This window comes from Mixophyes fleayi, chromosome 5, assembly GCF_038048845.1.
Source record: "Mixophyes fleayi isolate aMixFle1 chromosome 5, aMixFle1.hap1, whole genome shotgun sequence".
NCBI classification, from domain to species: domain Eukaryota; kingdom Metazoa; phylum Chordata; class Amphibia; order Anura; family Limnodynastidae; genus Mixophyes; species Mixophyes fleayi.
In genome coordinates, this window is record NC_134406.1 from 46,523,254 (window position 1) to 46,544,183 (window position 20,930).

General features: G+C 37.1%; 1 protein-coding gene across 5 annotated transcripts in view; it reads right to left on the reverse strand.

Moving 5' to 3' along the window:
• Positions 1-372: 372 nt before the first annotated feature.
• Positions 373-20,930, reverse strand: part of DPP6 (dipeptidyl peptidase like 6) — a 936,540-nt gene continuing 915,982 nt past the window's right edge. For all 5 annotated transcript variants that reach the window (XM_075212137.1, XM_075212136.1, XM_075212134.1 and 2 more), the window contains 7 exons: positions 17,772-17,966; positions 16,830-16,884; positions 10,110-10,212; positions 7,228-7,286; positions 6,050-6,122; positions 5,841-5,914; positions 373-3,153 (listed from right to left, as the gene is read on the reverse strand). In XM_075212137.1, the coding sequence (XP_075068238.1) occupies positions 3,007-3,153; positions 5,841-5,914; positions 6,050-6,122; positions 7,228-7,286; positions 10,110-10,212; positions 16,830-16,884; positions 17,772-17,966 (706 nt within the window). In that variant the 3' untranslated portion in view covers positions 373-3,006. The remainder of the gene's footprint in view (positions 3,154-5,840; positions 5,915-6,049; positions 6,123-7,227; positions 7,287-10,109; positions 10,213-16,829; positions 16,885-17,771; positions 17,967-20,930) is intronic.

Here is a 20,930-nt window from a genome sequence, read left to right on the forward strand (position 1 = left end):
GCCCAGGGGCCTCACGGAGGGGCAGCTCACAGAGGGGGCCTCACGGGGGAATGGAGGCCCCCTTAGCCCAGGGGACTCCATTCCCTTAATCCGGCCCTGAATATGCCTCTCTGAATACGTATGCCCTTGTTCCAATGGGTAGACATGATATCACTGGAAACATTTTACACAAGCATTGAAAGCAAAGTCAATTCTGGATGTATAAAAAATAACATGGTGTAGCCAAAAAAATGCAGAGCCAAACTTTAGGGTTGCTCATAGGCTGTACAGAGGGGTAGCATAAAATTCTGGAGTATTTACATTTCATCACTTTATGCACAAGTATTTTGTCCCGGCTCTATTGTAACATACGTCCTCCTGAAGTCTGAATAGTTTAATGTATTGAACCTTTAATGTAATTTTTATTTTTATTTATTATATTACTTCTTTTTTTTCATAGGTGAAGCATTGATTATAACAGTGTTGATGCTCTGGTGCACTCACCTGACTCCTGCTGGTCACCCAAGAAAAGTATTTGTGGCACATTTCAATCTGGTTGCTGGTCCCAATCAATGCTGTGAAGTTTATCCCACCAGCTGTCTGACCTAATTATACACATAGTTTGCACTCAGTTTGAAAGACTAGATCTACCCGTTCGCATTGCCTCTGACTCCAACCTGCATATACACTGTGTATTATCATCATCATTTATCTATATAGTGCCACTAATTCCGAAGCACTGTATAGGGAACTCACTCACATCAGTCCCTGCCCCAACAGAGCTTACAGTCTAAATTCTCTAACACACAGACCAGGGTCAAATTTGATAGCAGCCAATTAACTTACTAGTATGTTTTTGGAGTGTGGGAGGAATCGGCAGCACCCGGAGGAAACCCACGCAAATGCAGGGAGAACATACAAACTCCACACAGATAAGGCCATGGTCAGGAACTGAACTCATAAGCCCAGTGCTGTGAGGCAGAAGTGCTAACCACTGAGCCACTGTGTATTGCGCTATCTCTACATTTCCTTTAGACCACTTTAGGATGTCTTGTCCTTGCGTAGTCAGTTCATTCCTACCAAGGGAGAGGTCTCTTCAATTTATGAAGATCTCTGCGAAAGCACTATAAGTCCCAGCAATAATCTAACAATTCTTCACTATTTTCTTAATCCTATTTCAGTGATATTTTGAGAACTTTACAGTAACCATTAACTAGTAGAAAAAGAGACAATATAATATGTCAATTCTACTTACAACTCAACTGTTTTCTGTTATGTTTTGATCGCTACAGATGCTAACTACTGGGGCAATCACAATGTATTATCAATTTAATCTTGCTGGAAAACAAATACAACCAAATATGTAACTTTCAAAACATATCTTAACAGAAGTCCCTTCTCACCTTTTGTCTTCCTATTGTTTTCAAAAATCCTGTTCCCAAAAAAATTATGTTTGACATTTGTATCATTATCTGCTGTTATTTCATATCTGTTCTATTAAGATTGTTTGAAAATGTTACCAAAGTCTCTTAACTGATTGCAGGAAAATATTATTTAAATTGGGACACAAGCAGAGAAGAACATATGTTCAGTGCACAAAGACTAGGAGAATGGTTTATTATTGCTGACTGATAACACAGACTAATATCTCATGAGATTTTGTTGCAGGCGTGGGTCAAAACTAAACTAAATGACAGATCTGAATAACAAATCCAGATCACAGTTACTGAGTATAGATCTGAAATAAAGAGATAACTCCATCCAAAACTAAAAAAAAAAGAGAAATAAAAGAACAAAATCTTATTTTGGGGAGGGCTGGCAAAGTTTAGCCTGGAGGATTTTAGGAACATTTTAAAGGAAAAAAAATGCAGCTGGCCCAGCCCAAGGTAGCTCACTATGGGACTGGCCCAGGGGGCATATGACCCCCTTCCTAGCCGGCCCCTGCTGATCTGCCTCGATCCTTAGATCTAGCAGATCTCAGAATCTTCATAACAGCCCATGACTTTGATAAGATTTTGTTATTTTATTGACTCAACTAATTTTTTGTGTTTTCATGTTTATGTATCTTTTAATACTTTGTTATATTTCTTAATATACATTATGATGTTTGAAGATCGAGAAAAGCTAGTTGTATTTTTGTCAGAAATAGCCATTTGTGTCTTTTAATACAACATATCATTTCTACTTTAAATTGCTCATTGATATCTCTTTGAAAATACTCCCAAACATGAACATCCCAGTGTTGCTTCCTAACCTGATGCAAACGGTATTGGACTAACGTATTCAATTCGGGGCTTCACAAAAATGGCCTACAGGAAAATATTGTCTGTGACAGTAAATATCTTTACACATCTTTCATACCCTAATTTGCAATGCAAAGAAATGACATATAAAGAAAATAAGAATGAAGCCAGTAAAAACAAGATTAAAAAACATGAAATAATTACATAATGATATACACAATTTTAGTAGGATTAATACATTGTATTCATTGACGCTGCCCTGAAAGTCGCCTTTTTATGTATATTTTCATGATGTGATTGAGCAAGCAAACTGTAAATTAGTATTAATAAAATAATTGTGCTATAATCTTTTTTTATTCCCATACTAATAGTATTAGTTTCTTCAGACTCAAATGCAATGTTAATTTAGTGCGGCAATAAGAACGGTTTCAATGCTACTTTTTGTGTTTCATGAACATTAACAGGTTGTCTAGTCTGTGTTGTAGTCCTTTTGGAGTTTTCCTTAAAAAGTCTCACTTCTTCTGCTGTTTTTTTCCCCCATTTTGTTTTTTTTAAGTACAATAAACCCTTATTGGTAACAAAAAGCAGTGTATTCAGACAGCATTGTATGCCAAGTTCACCATGCTTTATGTTCTTCCACCTAGGAAGCTGTACGGTCTGATAAGCCATCGAGGACACTGTTCCGTTAAACACATGCTAAACATAACATTTTGTAGTTCCCAAGGAAAACAATTCAGTTGCATATTGTTATGTAAGAACTGGTTTGTGCTTGGCACCACAAGAGTTAATCCTCTTCCTCGTCTTCCTCTACGATGACAACAGGGGGCTTGTCTTGAATTCTGAAGCATTCTTCAAACAAATTAACAATGGACTTGTACAAGTGCTGCTCCATTGCTGGGCTCTTCATATAATGATTCTCATCCGGGTATATCTAAAAAGAAATATGTAAGACGTAAAATATACATTTATTTATTTAAATTATGCATGAAGACTTATGTTTGAAAAGATATTCCACCCCCAAATGATAACTAGATTTAGTATCCACATTGGGGTCATTGGTCTTTTGATTGTTAACCTCCCAGATGTACAGTAATACATCATCATCATCATCATTTATTTATATAGCGCCACTGATTCCGCAGCGCTGTACAACTCATTCACATCAGTCCCTGCCCCATTGGAGCTTACAATCTAAATTGCCTAACATATACACAGACACAGACAGAGAGAGACTAAGGTCAATTTTGATAGCAGCCAATTAACCTACTAGTATGTTTTTTGGAGTGTGGGGGGAAACCGGAGCACACGGAGGAAACCCACGCAAACACAGGGAGAACATACAAACTCCACACAGATAAGGTCATGGTTGGGAATTGAACTCATGACCCCAGCGCTGTGAGGCAGAAGTGCTAACCACTTAGCCACCGTGCTGCCCACATAATACATAAGGTATAAAGCGATAGAAGGCTTTGAGCTATTGACAATCACTAAAGATCAGTGGCTTTCCAGCATTGGTTCAATGAATTTAGGCTAATGGTTAACTAGCATTCTTTGTCAAATCACTCATGTATATTTGTATTGTGGTTTAAATAATTGCATTTTTGCCATTAGTATTTGTTTTAGACTGTACATTCAGATGACCCTGGCTTAGAAAATGTATGCAGTAAGAATAGAGTTACAATATACCCATGTACAGTGTATTTAAACATAATACATAGAGATCAAACTAAATAACACACTGAAACATTCACCAAAGGAAACACAAAGAACTTAACCTTGATGCACGGATTAATTCTCCTACATACTTATCTAAGAGGTGTACAAATGTCGGCAATGTTCCCAGAGAAACCTGTTGCAAGGGTACAAGACACAACATGGTATCTGGTATATTGTAAGCTGCAGGCTACTGTATGTGAGGGGAACAGAGTAATAACTAAGAATGCTGAAATACCAGTGATGGGCAAGCTGCTATATCTGAAAAGCAACCTTTATCCTTCAAAAGGGCTCCTTGTGAGGCGCAGCTGCAGGTACCTACAAAAATATTCAGAGGGGAACAGAATTGCTGCATACAAACTGGCTCAGGTTCCGACCAACACCCTCTGTCTATCTACCACACCTTGTAATGTCTGCAATGCTGAGAGGCCGGAGTTCTCCCAGAGAGGTGTATAATACTCATGGTTGTCCTCTCATGGGGTCTCTAACTCTAAATGGCTGATCGGTTAATACATTGCGCAAGAGTTATGTTGGGCCGCAGGATTCTTCTCCTCCGATCTGTCCTCTGTCAGGGTCATTTGTGCATACGCCCTGGGTATGTGAAAGCGTGCCCGCGGAGGCCAGAAGGGGTGGAGTTTCTCTGACACTATAAGATAGCGCCTGGGATTCTGGGCCGGCTGGCCATCCCGATGTTCTGTTTGGTATTAGCTGGTAGCTGAACCTGCATCTGCTTTAGTTGCCACCATTTTTTTTTTTTTTTAAACTGTGACCTTAATGCGATAAATTCAAACATGTGTCCATGTCTTATTTCAGCTTTTAAGTACGGTCATATAACTTAAGGCACGGGAGAGATAGAGCAGAGTGAGAATATCAGCTGTTTGTCGTTTATTGGTGTTTGGCAGAAACAATATAATGAATAATACAGAAGTGTACAGTATTTAAGGACGAGTCCGGTAGTGCTAACATACTATGGTTAAACGCATTTAAAATGACACTTTCTTATTTATAATAATGAGTATGCATTTAATGGAATCATTATCCAATTAAAATGTTGTATAGTAAAGGTTACAGCTGTAAAAATGGAAATGCCATCCAGCGGCTCGTGATATAAATGATATTAATGGTTTTGTCAATAAGTGTTGCAAGGTTTGCTACGAGTCATCATGAACATATTCCACCTGCGTTGTACATTTGGGGAAGGCTTTACTAAGCACCACAGTTGGACTTCTTGACAGCTTCTGCTCTTGCAGAAACTCTTATCAGCAGGGAACTGCTACAACTTCATGGCTTCAGAAGCAAGCCGTAGAAAGTAGCCCATGGCACAGACCTACTCCCTCACGAGTTTATAACAACATACAAATAGGTGATAATGTGTACAGATCACATCTCATGATTAGTCAACAGCTTTGTTCTTCTATAGGACAATCATGGTTTTGATACTTGTGGAATTAATTTGCGATCCCCAAACAATAACAACACAGCCCGTCTGGGCTAGTGAGGCTACTGTGTGCTATAGTGTGATGGTGTAGTTTTCATTACTGTTATTGCCAGAAATAAGTAGAAACCCTCCAGCAGTGCTGGTCCATGTCTGATAAAACAAGAGCAGCCCACTGAGAAACGTTCGTACTGACCAGTGTTCTATTGCAGTGAATCAGTTACTTTTGATATACAATACGCCCAATTTATTTAACACTACTTTTGCATGGTCAAGAGCAAATGCACAATTTAGCAAAGGTCTGTAGCCAGTTTTAAAGCCTTGTTATTTTCGGCAAGAGAAGGGGGATATGGAAATGTACAACTGCCCGTTCAGGAATTGCCCCACTTCATTATGCTGCAGCCGATCCATTGGAATGGGCCTGTATTCCAGATACATAAATAACGATAGGGGAAAAAAAAGAAACTTACCAGTAAGGAATAATTGGCTTTGGCTTTGACTAAATTCGTTATGAGTTCCGCAGTGTGTTGGAAGTGGATTTTTTCTGTAATATAAGATTAGTATCAGTAAAGGAGACAAATTAATTAAAGCACATTTTCTAACTGCTCAGTGAGGAGCATCTGTCTAATAGTTTCTTATCATTATGGAATAGATTAAGGATTAATAAAGCATTACTCACCATCTGCAGTAGCATGGATAATCAAAAATTTAGCTTTATTCGATAAGGACTCCCGAACTGTTACTTTGGCTAACTGTGGAAACATAGATTAAAGAGGCTATCTTTAGCAAAAGGGGAGAAAATTGGCTTTACAGAAATGACTGATAAGCTACAATAAAAAGTCACAGAGGCCTTGTTATTTGAATGGAACAAAGGATATGGATTTCAAGGCAAATTGAATAGCTTCTTACTTTATTTGATAGAAAAAAACAATTTCTGGGTTGCTGCCTATAAAAAATGTAGTTTTACGTTCTAATTGGAAAATATCAGAGACTTCTCGGCATTGTTGAATATGTTAATTGTAATAGTGTCTGAAAACAATTAATGAAGGAATCCATGGTGTAATCTGTATTTATTAAAGAAGGAAATGGTTTCACCCTTAATGTGTTAGAAATTAGAAATGAGCTTTAAGATATAATTGGGATAGGGATAGACGCACCTATTCATAATGATTGTAGTGTTGTAAAACGTTCTGTGATGAAAAGTGCTGACACTCCGTAAGGAAAAGTGCAAAAATATTTAAGAAATACATTTAAAATATTAGGGTCTTGAATGTTTATGTGGATTTTGTTTAAATATTTAGGTTTTACAAATGTATGCACCAAATGTATATATAAAGAATCGATCATGCAAGGACAATAGTGCTTATTGTTTATGCTCATAGGAAAACCGAGGGGGGGGGGGTTTCCTAGTGCCTGTAAAACCCCCCTCCAAGCCTGGGGCACTGTATAATTTAGGTGGCTGGACCCTGCTCCTGCTTCACACAGCTCTGCTTGAAAAGGGAGAGCTGCGTGCAGCTAACAGTAGTGCACGCAGCATTGCCCATGTATATTATAGGGATAGGAAGAGTTGGAGAGCAGCCAAGCACTGTCTAAAATTAAAGCCACGCCCCCATGCATGCTGGTCACGCCCACTGGCGGCGTGGGGTGGAAACCCCCCTCTACAAATACTGCGTTTGCCCCTGATGCTGGTGAAAGAAAATTGTTAAATCATTTAATTAAACTTAGGATCAGCACTGGGGTAATGAGGTAGAGGGTGAACCTAAGTCAAGGTATTTATCAAAGCAATGCTGTACATGAATTCACAATTATTATAGATTTTATATTGCAAATATATGTATGTTGGTTATATTTACATACCTCATACGCTCCATTGTCAATAGTATGTAATCCCAAATATCTTTCCGAAAAAGCAGAAGCTTAAAAGAAAAAAAAAAATATTGTGAGATACAATCCATGAGGTGACATTAAAGATACACTAATGGAAAGTAAATGTAAAATACTCCTTCTATGTTCTATATTTGGATAAAGACATTTCTGATGGAGATCATAACTTTACACAGCAGGCAGCCATAAGTGACCCACAAAGGTCCCTTCTGGAAGATGACGAGAACAATGGTTTGAAATGGATTGTTAGCAAGATACAAAAGAAGAAAGGTGAGGTATGGCCGTGATTTTAATATCAAAGCATTTGTCACATTTTAGTCTCCTTAGTTGTGAAGTGAGTGTATATTAAATTATAACTTTTTATTTGCAGATGGATATAAAGCACAACAGTACATGTCAAAAACATTAGCCAAGTACCAGGAATACAAAATGTAAAAACTCAGATAAGAAAAATAAAAAACGCAGAAAAACAGTAAGGAATTTTCCCCATTACAAAGGTAAATCCTGTCCTGTACCGTTGTACATATCAAGCGAATAGAGAAAACTGCCGGAATTTTTTTGTTGTTGTTGGGGGTAAAGGGGGAAGGGGGTTGGAGGGAAGGGGGAGGGACAGTCCAAGTTGGGTATGTGTCTGAGAACCCAACATATCAAGATGATAGTAAAAAAAAAGTGGGAGAGGCGAGTGAGTGTATATTATTGTAACTGTATGATAGAAAACATCTGATGATTTTATATCAAAAGAATGGTAAATGTATAAAAATAAGATGTCACACTTGTAAAAAAAAAACGAAAATAGATAGTTCCGCCTTGACTCTACACCAGGACTATCTCATTTTAATATAATTGAATATTTTACAAGTGTGACATCTTATTTTTATACATTTACCATTCTTTTGATATAAAATCATGGAAGATTTGGTTTATATATGGTAATAATCTGCACAAGATTTGTTATTTAACTCTGGTCAGAGTCACAACAGTGTATTTTATATGTTTTATAAAAGTTGCATACAATTAAATCTCAGAGCTTTTCTATCATACTGTGGTGGAGCGCCAGGGAATTATATTCTGCATTCTTTACATGTTGAGTGGTAGTGAAACCATTCAGATCCCTAAAGGCAGCACCCCATCTATACAGCGCTATACACATTTAAGTAAGACAGCGCTTGGTTATTTTTCAGTATATATTATTGTAACTGCATTCCAGTGATGTTTACAGCATAGATGTCAGTGTAAGTAGTGATGCTGGGTTCCGAGCTTAAATGCTTTGATATATTCAGATTCATACTGGTAAGGAAAATCGTCGACAACACCTTTGTTCTTTTTATATTTTTATAGTGCTTTTATATCGACGTGCAGCTGGTCCACTAATATTTCTTCTTTTTTATCTTGCTGTCACATAATGTACTGAAAACCTTTCTGGATAAATGTTTTTCTTTGTGCTTCAAATGGGAAAGCTATAAAAATGCGATTAGAGTGCCTTTAAGAAAGCAAAGAGGTAAATTAAATATCACAATATGCAGCAGTCATAGAAAAACTGCATAGAATTGATCAATTAAAAGATAAAGCATTATGACAACAGCTGATGACGGGGATAAGGGCACTTATTTTTGCAAAAATGAGAAAGATTTCTGTAAACACCATTCTAGTAAACCTGTATACAAAGTTTGGAAGATGAGTACTGTGGTGTCAAACAGAAAGGTGTAACAGCAGAGAGTTAAGGACTTACGTTTTCCAGGCTGTTGTATGTAATAAAGCATGTTCACTTGCTGCGTGGTGCAGCTTGGGATTGTGACGTTTTATGGATTATTTAATAACGACGGAGAGTATTACTTTCATAGCCTGATGTGTTGCAATGGTCCTATTGAAGGTCCCTGCAGCCTGGCTGTGGGTAGTTTTCAGGGCTTTACTTATATTTCCCAATTTTAGGTTTATGCCTTCCACGATATCCCACAGGGGAGGTGGATTACAAGAACGGAGAGGGCGAGGCGCCTCTAATCAAATCATTTTGGCCTCACCGCCTGCTACAAAATGATCAATTGTGTTATTTCACTGTGGGGATGAGGCTAAATTGACGTGTTTCACTGGATTCTCCCAGACATTCCTGGGAGAGTGGGCAAGTATGCTTCACTGCATAGTTGCCTACTCTCCCAGGATGTCCAGAATACTCCCAAACTCCCAGGAGAGCAGGACGACCTACCGGTTCCTAACCACCTCAATAGTAAAGAGGCAGAGGGTGGGGGGGGGGGGGCATAGGGAGCAAATCTCACGTCATTGTAGCCCCGCCCCTGCTGTAATATGCCAGAAAATGTGATGGCTGTTTAGGGGGTGGAGCCAAATGACGTGACCCACCTGGCCCTGCCCCCATACGCCCACCTCCCCCCAACCTCCTGGAGCACTCTTTGCCAAAGTTGTCAAGTATGCTTATCTGCTCTCCACAGGCCTAATCTAGGTTCATCAGGAACTTGGTTTACCACAGAGTCCATCAGGGTTCCTCCAGAGGAACCAGTGCCACATAATTAGGGCCTCTTACAGCTGATTTGTCAACTGAAAGAAGAAAGAAGGGTACTACTATTTCCAAGGGAATAAGCATTTAAAACTTATAAAACACTGTAAAATTCTAGAAACAAAAAAGTCAAATTTGCTACCAATGTCTATAAAGAGAAACTTGAGAAATGCTTTCTGCAAGCAGTAGTGACAATAGGGACATCTATAGGCACATCTATAGGGACATCTATCATCTATAGGAGGAATTACAACATTTATCTGTATACCATAAGGCCTACAATAACAAACCAACATACGGTATATATTGTCAATACATATTTAAATCGTTCTTTCTCCAACAGGCTTACCATATAATTTAAAATCTGTTATTGGAGAAAGAGCTGCTCCGCATGTGAAAAGATCATCTGCCATGGATGTAACAAGGCGTGTGCTCAAGTATCCTCCATATTCCTATGTAATAAAAAGACAGGTTAATAGGTGTATAAATGACTTTTAATTCAACATGTTACAAAGTCGTACTACTAGTTAATTTAGTATCACGGTGAATCGCTATGGACAATATTGTAGAGAGTGAAATCATTTCTCCTTCTAGTGACCAGCAGTATAGGCTGTCTTAGTGACCAGGGCATTAATGACCAAGCACCAGGTCCTATCCGGACTGAGGGCTAGCCAGATTCAGCACAATCACCTCTTTATCTAGTAAGGGAGTGGGTAATTATCTTAGGATAGGTGGCACCCTATTTTATTCAATCACTGCATTTAAGGACATACAAAAATAAAATCGACATATCGTTATGAAAACAGATTCTGCACTGAATTCACAAACAAATTGGAGGTCATTAACACCAACTGAGCGCAGTGCACTGGAACAGAGAAATAAGCATGTAAGCAATAGAAGCTTTAACCTTAGGAAAAATAATTAGGCGCTCATTGACTTATGATGAACCCTAAATAGGTAATGTAGATAAGGACCTCAGTGCAGATGTGGTTCACCAATAATACCGATTCATCTATTAATTAAAATGTTTTATTGCACATACTATTTAACCCTAAAATGGAACTAGTTGATTTCTAACAATGACCAATGGTCACTAACTAGTATATCTAATGGTGTTCTACCATTGTCCAAGCAAAAGCGGCTTTAACTTTGGAATAATTTTAAGTACCATGTACTGCTGTAATTACACCAATCTAACAAACAACGGATTGGGTATTTTTATAGCCCAAATGTCTAGCTCTTTGGCGCAGATTCTTGAGTCAGGTGGTGGCGGTCTGTGTAACCGTTAAAAGAACGCGGCTTTGGCAGGAATCAGTACAGTCAGCGGTTACTACATGGAGCAAGAGTTCATGTTTGACTGCAGGATTCTTCCCCTCTTCGATCTATGTCTCTCTTAGGGTCCTTTCTGCAAAGGCCCTGGGCAGCGTTTCAGCGATTGTGCCCTTTGAGGCTAGAAGAGATGTAGTCTCTCTAACACCGTAAGTTAGTGCCTGGGATCTGGGCCAGTTGTATAACTATGTTTGGTTGTATACTATTACCTTGTTAGCTGCATTGCTCTCTTCGACATCATTTACACAATTAAAACTGTGACCTTAGTTCACCAAAATTAAAATCTATGTTCGTGTGTTATTTCAGGTATTAAGTAGGTATCTTTAATATATAAGGATAGAAGGTGAATGTGCAGATGAAGAATATCAGCCATTTGGCATTTATTAAAAAAAAAAATAGAAAAAAGTTTATTTTTCCATAATTATATTAATGCTTAATTGCACGCAACGAGTGCATGGATCCTATAATATGTTTTAGCTTATAATATGTGATAGCTGCAGTTTGCAGCTATCTAGAGTTATAGGAACAAGGGTGTGCGTTTTGTACAGCAGGGGGATGACACTTGGAATCTGTGATAGTAGGATCAGGGACAATGATTCCAAGCTGTAGGAATAAAGCACAGTCTGTCTACCTGATAACGGATTTAAAAAGGATTGAGAAAATGGGCAGGCGGTGTTTAGTACATGTAGAATACATAGCCAGTGCAGCAGAACGACTAGGAATCCCATATCAGACACATTACATAAATATACATCATTTATAAATACACTATAAATGAAATATTATTGTCGCTTTTTGTTAATTTCACTAGTATGATACTAAATTAACGACCTCAAATTATCCCGATCATGTCCGCTGGTCAATCTAATTTACTTATGTAAATTTATTTTATAATTATTGTGTTAAAAAAAAAATCACATTGAAGTTAAACAGGTTTTTAAAACGGATAGGTTTTGTAGTATCAATTATTTTATCTCTATTATAGAATGAGTACACACAATTTATACTGACAATGGATTATGTTCTCAGAACACTCAGTACTGACTTAAGATCAGTTCTGTTAATTCCAGTACCATTAGCATTTGCTTGCTGTAGGATTTTCTATTGAAGCGCTGCCGCTGGTGTCTCTGGGCTCTGTGTAATAAAACTGTACTAGACAACATCAAAACGCAAATAGTTTATAACAACAACTCCTCCAGCACATGATCTCACGTGAGAAGATCTCTCAACAATATTTTCTAACGTGAAATGTTTGAATGAAGCACCATATTTTAAAAATACATTTCACATTTACAATTTTTGCAAAATAAAATAATGACAAACCAGAGCCTTAGCCTAACTGTCCTAAGTATTACTGATAATAAGTGTAATGGGATGTTTACTCTCCCATTAAAAGAGCTACAACACTTCCCACAGCCTGTTGACAGAGTGGTGGTGATATATTACAAAAGAAACTTTCAGCCAAGTGTAAACATTAGCTATTTGTGATAACTTATTTAGCTCAGTATTGTACATGCTGTTATATTGCATTTGGTTACGTTACCAAAAGGATTTACATATGTAAACCCCTTTTCATCAAATTTTTTACCAGGAGGAAATACAGAAAAATGTTTCTTACTTTCAGTATATCATGTGGAATAAATTAATGATATTTATTTCATCTCAACTAAGCATCAATGAAACATATTTTTGTCTATTTTTCTACATGAGCTTGGAAATAAAATTACAGAAATGTGACGACTCTGTCTCTTACTAAGTGCAATCACTGTATTTAGAGGAATGAAAAGCTCTCTGCAGAATAAATTATGTTCAGAATACACTAAATGTGTATAAATAATAAGATCAAAGTATGCGACTATAAATATGACCCATTCCCTCACTACCAAAAAAAGTACAACCAACAATAGTGAAATTCTGCACCTATGATGAAAAACAGATTGCTTATATCAGACATGGAAAAACTATAGATTATTGTACATTGACTCATTATGTGCCAATAATCAAATGCGTATGATGGTGTCCAAATGATCTATGTTACTTTTGATCCTATTATCTATTTTTGTACATATACAGTAATTATTGCTGTTATGAATAACCCAGAGCCTGTCCATAACAGTTCAGTCATTTACTTGACGTTAGGGCATACAGGTGCTATTGCATAGTTAATCTTTGTGGTTTTTTTTTAAAATATGTGTTTTTTTATTGCTCTTTATAAACAAAATGTAAATGAACAAGAAGTGAAGTCTTATAAAGTCGCAGACTTGTGTATGGATTTACGTAATAAAAATGTTCAACAATCCATTGATATTTTCAAATGTGTAGTACTTCTTACAAGTCAATGTTTCTCATTAAGTTTTCTCAGAGGGACAACATGTGTTAGAACATTTTAATGGAGAATTGAATTATTGAAGAGAAGTCAATCTGTGATCGGCAAATCCGCATAATATAAAATTACATCAATTACTGTGAGTAGGAGAAAACGAGGAAAAGATCAAATACTCTAAATGACGTCATTTAAAGATGCAACCAAACATTGACTTTTTTTTAACCACCGAGTTGTGTACCTATTTAACATGAAGCTGAAGTAATTTTTTTCAGGTGCTGCTCATATAGTTCAATGTTCCTTTTTCTGCAGTGGGGGGTGATGCTATTTGGTCATAATCTTACCCACCTTGTGGCAGAAAAGGGCTCCCGGGGGATTTGTGCACTCTCTCAGGAGTCTGAGATGTCTCCCCCTAATTTAGGATTCTCCTGGTCTTTAACCAAAGTTAATTTATGTTAATTTTAAACACCTCATTTTTACAGAGGACCGCACCTTTAATTATGCAAAAATAAATATAAATCTGACCCCCGTTTATTTTAGTATTTTTATTTATTTATACAATCTATTGTACACTACTGATTTTTTGTTTGTTTCTAATAGGACTGAACACATACAGTTGTATATATTCATGGCCCTTCCCAAGACAAATTATACATTGGAAAGCACTATTTTTGTAATAAGGCAGCTTTTGGAAAATGTGTGTAGCTATTTATTATGGTTAAAACAAAAAACTGAAGTTACTTACAAATGAAATGAGAACTTAAAAATGAAGAATTGAAAGCTATGTGTTAAAGACACATAGTCGTACAGTTTGGGAGCTATAGCTTAGATTTAGAATTTCTAACCTCTCTGTTATACAGGGGTTAAATTCTGATAGAAACATGGGGCAGATTCTATTAGCCGTGAGATGCCGCCGGGCTTTGCCTTGATGTCTGGCTGTGCACCTTGTTGGCTAATATGGTACAGAAATTTCCGCACATTTTCCCTTGCGCCTCTATGGGACGCGCAGGAAATTGAGCGGCGATTTCGGTAAAAACGCTAACGCATTCCAGACACACATCACATCTCCTTGCGGCTAACTAAGTTTCCCCAATAAAGTTTGACTGCAAACAAGAACCTTCAGGTCTGTATAGTCTGACTTTTTGTGTATCTTTGTCTATTTATTGTTTTAATATTTTAGATCAAGGCGCTAACAATAGCCGTTAGACGATATCAAGTACATAGGAGCTCACTATGCACATAGGAATGTACACAGGCTATAGACCTCCAAAAAAGTGACATCTCATGGCTTTATACTATGTACAACATTTCGGTGTAGAATTGTTTATTTTATAAACATATATTTTACAAATTCTGTTATGTAAGAAGTTCTACATAACTGTATGTTATTGTATTCAAACGTTTATATGCATATTGAAGGAAAACCATACACACAGTAAAAAATAAAACTTAATGAGGTAACCTGAACTAAGAATAACAGACATGCCCAGGCATTAAAAATCGCAAATCAGATTTCTTATAATCTAAAATAACAATATAAATCTCTGCAGAGTTTTGTGTACAATAAGTGCAAAACCTTGTTATAATACCCACTAAAACCTCTTGTCAACAAAAGTTGAATTAGTTTTAACTATGCACTCATCCAAACCTAAAAACTATGAATATTTAACAAGTCAGACTCTGAGTGGTGAACAAGCGAAAGGTGAATATAATTGTAGATTTACATCATTAAACATAATCTGATTCCAAGGATTCAGCAGAAATTGTAAATTACAGTCAGCCAATTATAGCTTGGGCAAAATAATGTGCTTTATCTTCAAAGGAAATATTCACAAATCACATAGATTGCATGGCAATCATGTTCTTATCCTAATTATAAATTACATGTAATAACAAGCTTTATAGAATTATTGCACAAATAATGTGAGTTATGTTGATTGAAGCACAACAGGAAAACAATGCATTCATCAATAAAGTGGTTTACACTATTGTGTTATTTAAAAACATATAACAAGATATAAAAAGAGGATTATGTTACATAAAGTGCATGCATGATTTGTATGGACAATACAGGACATTTATCTGTAAGTGCACATATGTATCCATCTAAAGCATTGCAATGTGAATGCTCACATCATGGTATATAGAAAAGCTCCCAGAAAATCAATCTGTGCTTAGCTTTGTGGATAAAAATAAAAATGCACAGGGTGGAAACAGTAAATGCATCATATTAAAGTCTAAAACACTTCCACGTTTGACCACTCCCTAATGTAAGATATGGAATTGAATTAAAAGAAAATAAAAGCAGAAATGGCGATTGTATATTTTAGTATACTGCCATCTATTTTTGGGGGCTCGATCACCAAAGAAATCAACGACCCATAATATTTGTCAGGAGGGAGGCAAAGTACAGATTGCAACTGGTCCCAAGGCAGCAGATGCTGTTTCCTTACAATATTGAAAACAAAACATGATATTTCCCTAGATAACCAAACGCTATGCCTATACCTGAAATACTGTATTTTGCCACTTTAGACATGAGAACAAACAGTCTGTGTCTGCCAGGTACAGTTTTAACAATCCATGATATGTAATGGAGCACAGTAGGAGGAACATATTAAAACTTGTTTCTGTAGGGTTAGGGGACCAGAGCGACAACTCATTCTCAACCTAGATTGATTCCTAAGTAGGTAATAGACTGAGAGAGACATTTATAGTCAGTGAAATCTGCAATACCCTCGAGGAATAGCTGGACATAGCAGAGTTCATGGTCTTAGACTTCATATGGTTCACTATCGAGCCTGAAAAGTTTGTGACCTGGAGGAGGACGCGCTCCCTTATCAAGGGTTAGGAAAGCGATAGAAATACACTATAGAGAAATGTTTTTTTACTCCCAAACTGCAGACCATGGATAAAGAGACAAGTGCAGATCACTTGGATCTAATCCACCTTATACAGAAATACAACACGGGAGAGTGGACAGCTTTTACACACATGCTGTTGGACACCAAACACTTCATGCATGATGCACACAAGTGATATGTTGACCACCAGAGATAAATGATCCTATCACCGGAAGTTTCTTTAGGATATTTTATACCCTGCAGATATTGCTATCGAGAGGGCAGAATAGTGAGGATTTGTCTGTGGTAGGTGATGTATACAAGATTAATTATTTCCTGAACATTGTGGCACAATGTTTGGGATCTCTCCCAGGTTTAGGTATCCGAGATATATGGCTCAACAATAGATCTCTAGGTTGAGAAATATCCTAAATAATAAGATATTGGTCTAAGTAACATAGAGAAGGGGAAACACTCTCATTGATGTGAGAGCAATGTAATAGATTATGCAACCCCCCCAAAAAGCAGCAAGTAATATATACTGTACGTTAAATATACGATAATAATACTTTACCTTTCCAAACACACCAACCCTCTTCTTATCTATGTATTGTTCTTTTAATATTTTACTGGAATAAAAAGAAAGCAGGAAGATAATGGTTACAACTGAATACAGAATGGAATCTAACAATTGCTGAGTCAGGAACAGTATTATTTAACACTTTCATAACTAAAACAGATGGTAAATAGTAATTCAGCCATCCATAGTGTTGTGAATGTTTCTTACCCACAATATTACCAGCAGGTAAATCTGCACAATGTAATAGCTATAACCTCATCGACATTTACATCAACCGCTGATGCTGATGTTTCCAGACATTCTACAAACATGTTGGCCCCTAATGATTTATTTATAATGACCCTACGCATTCTGACCTCCTCACTCTTCCTTTAAATGGCCCAGTGTTTGCTCCTCCCCTCTGAATCCAGCTATGCTCTCCTACAATGACTCATGTAATCGGAGGTTGAGGATGAGACTAAGGGCTGACAAGTTGTGTTGTACACACATGAGACGATAAGAGGCTGATGCTGTTATCAGCAGTTAGTAATGGGCAAGATCCATTTATTTGGTATGACATTAATGCTGATTTAAAACTTTAGTGGACCATGGGCAACCCTTAGCAACCCGAAAACAGAGTATACTATATATCCACAATATAGTACAAAGCACAAATGTCTACTTTCCACTGCTATAAAGTATTCTGTGTAAGGGGTTATGTCATTGTAAAACCTCAGAAGAGAAGTGGTGACTACAAGAAAGAGAGAGGTTCTTGTCCCCCTTGTTTCTGTTTGGCTGTTGTTCAAATATGTTAATGAATACAGTGTCCAAATTCCTACTCTAAATAGGTGGGTATGTTAATGAATAAGGCTGTAGTTGATATGCAACTCAAATCAATGAAATAGCATAACTGATAGTTTCTGTCTGCCACATAATGAAGCTTGTTGCACACATTACCCCAGAGCAGTCAGCTGATCTTTTTCTTGGAAACTTCCCAGCTCTTTTCTCACTTCATGTAGAAGTTTTGTGCCTTGAAATCCACTTCCACGTCCATCGAATTTGACAACTATCGTACTGAAAGAGCTGACCAGCACGGTGATCCAGTCCATCTCAAATTTTTCTGTGACGCTCTGACTTCCGGGAGAGCCATCACTGTCAGAAGATAGGAACAGAGGTGTTTATACCCCAGAGAGAAATGATGGAGCACACATGCAATAAATGCAAAGACCCCGCAAAGTGTCGAACATGGAACGTTTTATAAAAGTTGAACTGGGCTTGTATGTTAAAATAGATCCACCGCTTCATCTCACTGTTCACTAAACTTCAGAAACACTATCTATAAAAGTGAATTTGTATCAACAATCAAAGTGAAGAAACCAGACAAGTAATACAACCTTTAGGTTTTCTTTTATTTTACTTTAATTTCTATTTCCACTGTTTTAACATGGTTATGTCTTGTTGTTCCACAGCAGCTGAACACAGGTTACCTACCTCTGTAATACATGTCATAGTGGAATTGCCAATAGACAAATATAGTGAAATGACATTAGTTATAGTTGGATGCACGTTCCATTTCTAAACATAAAATAGGCTGTTTAGTACTGCGGCTGTACACGGAAAATTATATCACACTTTTTGCATATCACTGAGTTGCGCCTTCTTGCATCTGGATAAGCACAATGGGTAGGGAAAGGGACATGTAGACATAGGCCAACTACAGTATAGGTGTCTTCACGTAATTGCTCTCTACTTAGAAGTGGAGACAGCCGCTGATACGCCAGGAGACAGCATAGATCCGTGCTGCTGATGTATCTTGGTGCACTCACTTCATCGGCTGCATTGCGTGTCTGTTTTGAATTACATGTATCATAAAATAAGGTACACATAGTAAACACGTAAAGACTATTGTTTGCGCAATATACTTTATAACTGGGCTTTTTAGGCAAATGCCTACAACTCTAAATGGGCCTCTATATTGGTTAACCGCCGTGGCTCAGCGCTTGTCCCTGAACTTCGTGAAAGCCACAGTGGTTAGAGGGACTGTAGTATGTATGCACTGTGTGTGCCATCGGGATTGGTGTATCATGGCTGTAGTGGGCGCTGGGGTTACAGCTGCGGAAAGACCATACAGAATAGCAGACCAGCTTTGGAAGTCTGCAAAAGGTAACTGAGCAACAAAAAACAACAACTTCTCACTGTACTGTACAAAACGTAGATCTCATGTCATCCCTGCTGTAGTTCTATTATCAAACACATTTTTAAAAAATGTAATACATTTTATATCCTTGCAAATACAATAGTTTCGTCTACAGATCCAGATGTGGCAGGGACAGAATGTTTCATCAAGAGGAAAGTCAATACCAATATGTGCTGTGTTATTGTTACTTTTGTGTGATTAACTAGTGGACAGTGTGAGTTTTCATATAAATAAAACATTTTATTAATGTATGGGCTCTCCACTCCTACAACACAGCATGAGTTCCGTAGAGATAATAGCTAACAATTTATCATATGCACACAATAACATTTGTATCCTAATTGGTAGTTTTAGTAATGGCTTACTATATATTTTTTACATAAATGCTTCATTATATCATTATATCAATTACGCTCAGCAGGTGGTAACACTACAATAAATTGAGATGACTGGTTATTGCGTTTGCTTGTTATTAGGCAGCCAAAGGCTTAATGAGATCTGAATAAGCGTTCACAGGAAAGTATGCAAAGTCAGCATCAAAAGCAGCAATCCTATCCAAACTGATCATTTATCACATATTCTAAACTAGGGACACAGCAACCTTAGAGCACGCAGACACTTTGATGCGCAATTATATCTACAACACAATAATAAATCATATTTCTCCCATTCACAATTGATGTTTTTTGTATGGTCCTTGGTAGCAAAAGTCTGTTAATTCTAGTAAAGTAAACAAAATAAATCTAGTAAAGTAAATAACGAAGGTCCTCTTCCGCAGGTTGAATCTACAATAACACGTTCAGGTGCTGCTGGAGGATAAAGAATGTGTTTATTTGATTCATTTGGTCAATTTAGTTCCAAATTGGAACTAAAGTCCAACACCTCCCACCACTTTAGAACCACCCCATTGTATTAAACTAATCTTTCCATTTTTAGTTTAAAATACGGCATATAATAATCATGCGGGGACATCAGGGGGTTACTTTATCAAGCTGCGGGTTTGAAACAGTGGAGATGTTGCCTATAGCAACCAATCAGATTCTAGTCATCATATATTTAGTACATTCTACAAAATGACAGCTAGAATCTGACTGGTTGCTATAGGCAACATCTCCACTTTTTCAAACCCCCAAGACTGCCTTATTACATGTGTCAGTTTTTTGGTGTGCCTACTTCATACAAAGTAAAGAACGTACAAAGTAAAGACTACTGTGCAGAAAATGATGCATGGACCAAAGCTCAACATTGACTGTTCTACCGAGAGTAGGCAGCAGCTTAAACTTACTTTAGCATAATACATGAATGGAGAGCTATTGAGGGCATGTAATGAGCTCCTACATGCATAGAAGCAGAAAGGAGAGTGTGAACTCATATTTAAATGAGTTTTGGATTACCACTGGGCTTTTTTAAGTAAAAACAGGAGTACAAGGATTGTGCAAGTAGCAGATAACATTCCAATTCAATGTATAATAGTTTCCATTCATCCTGAGCATTAATCTATATGTGCACTGAAAGAACATTAACCTAGGTCACAGTGACAAATGCCACTTAAACTTTGACATTTGGCGATATATTGAGCTATACAAGTTCTCACCAGGAAATTACGTCTAAAATGTGCATTTCTTTATTTCTATTTTTATAAGCTATGTTTATGTCCAGATATATTCCATTTGTAACACAAGATGGAAAATCCAAGTTGAGAAGGAATTTGACTTGTGATTGATTGACATTTGAAATGTTCTTTCTTCAATGTATTTCTGTAGGAGTATGATATGTGAAATGTAATAAAATGGCAATTGATATAAAATACCAAATAAGATAAATCCTATTATATTTGCAACAATTGCACATAAATCCTACTAACCTGATTTAGATGTTAATTGAACTATACATTTTTATTTTTTCAGGTAAATCTGTGA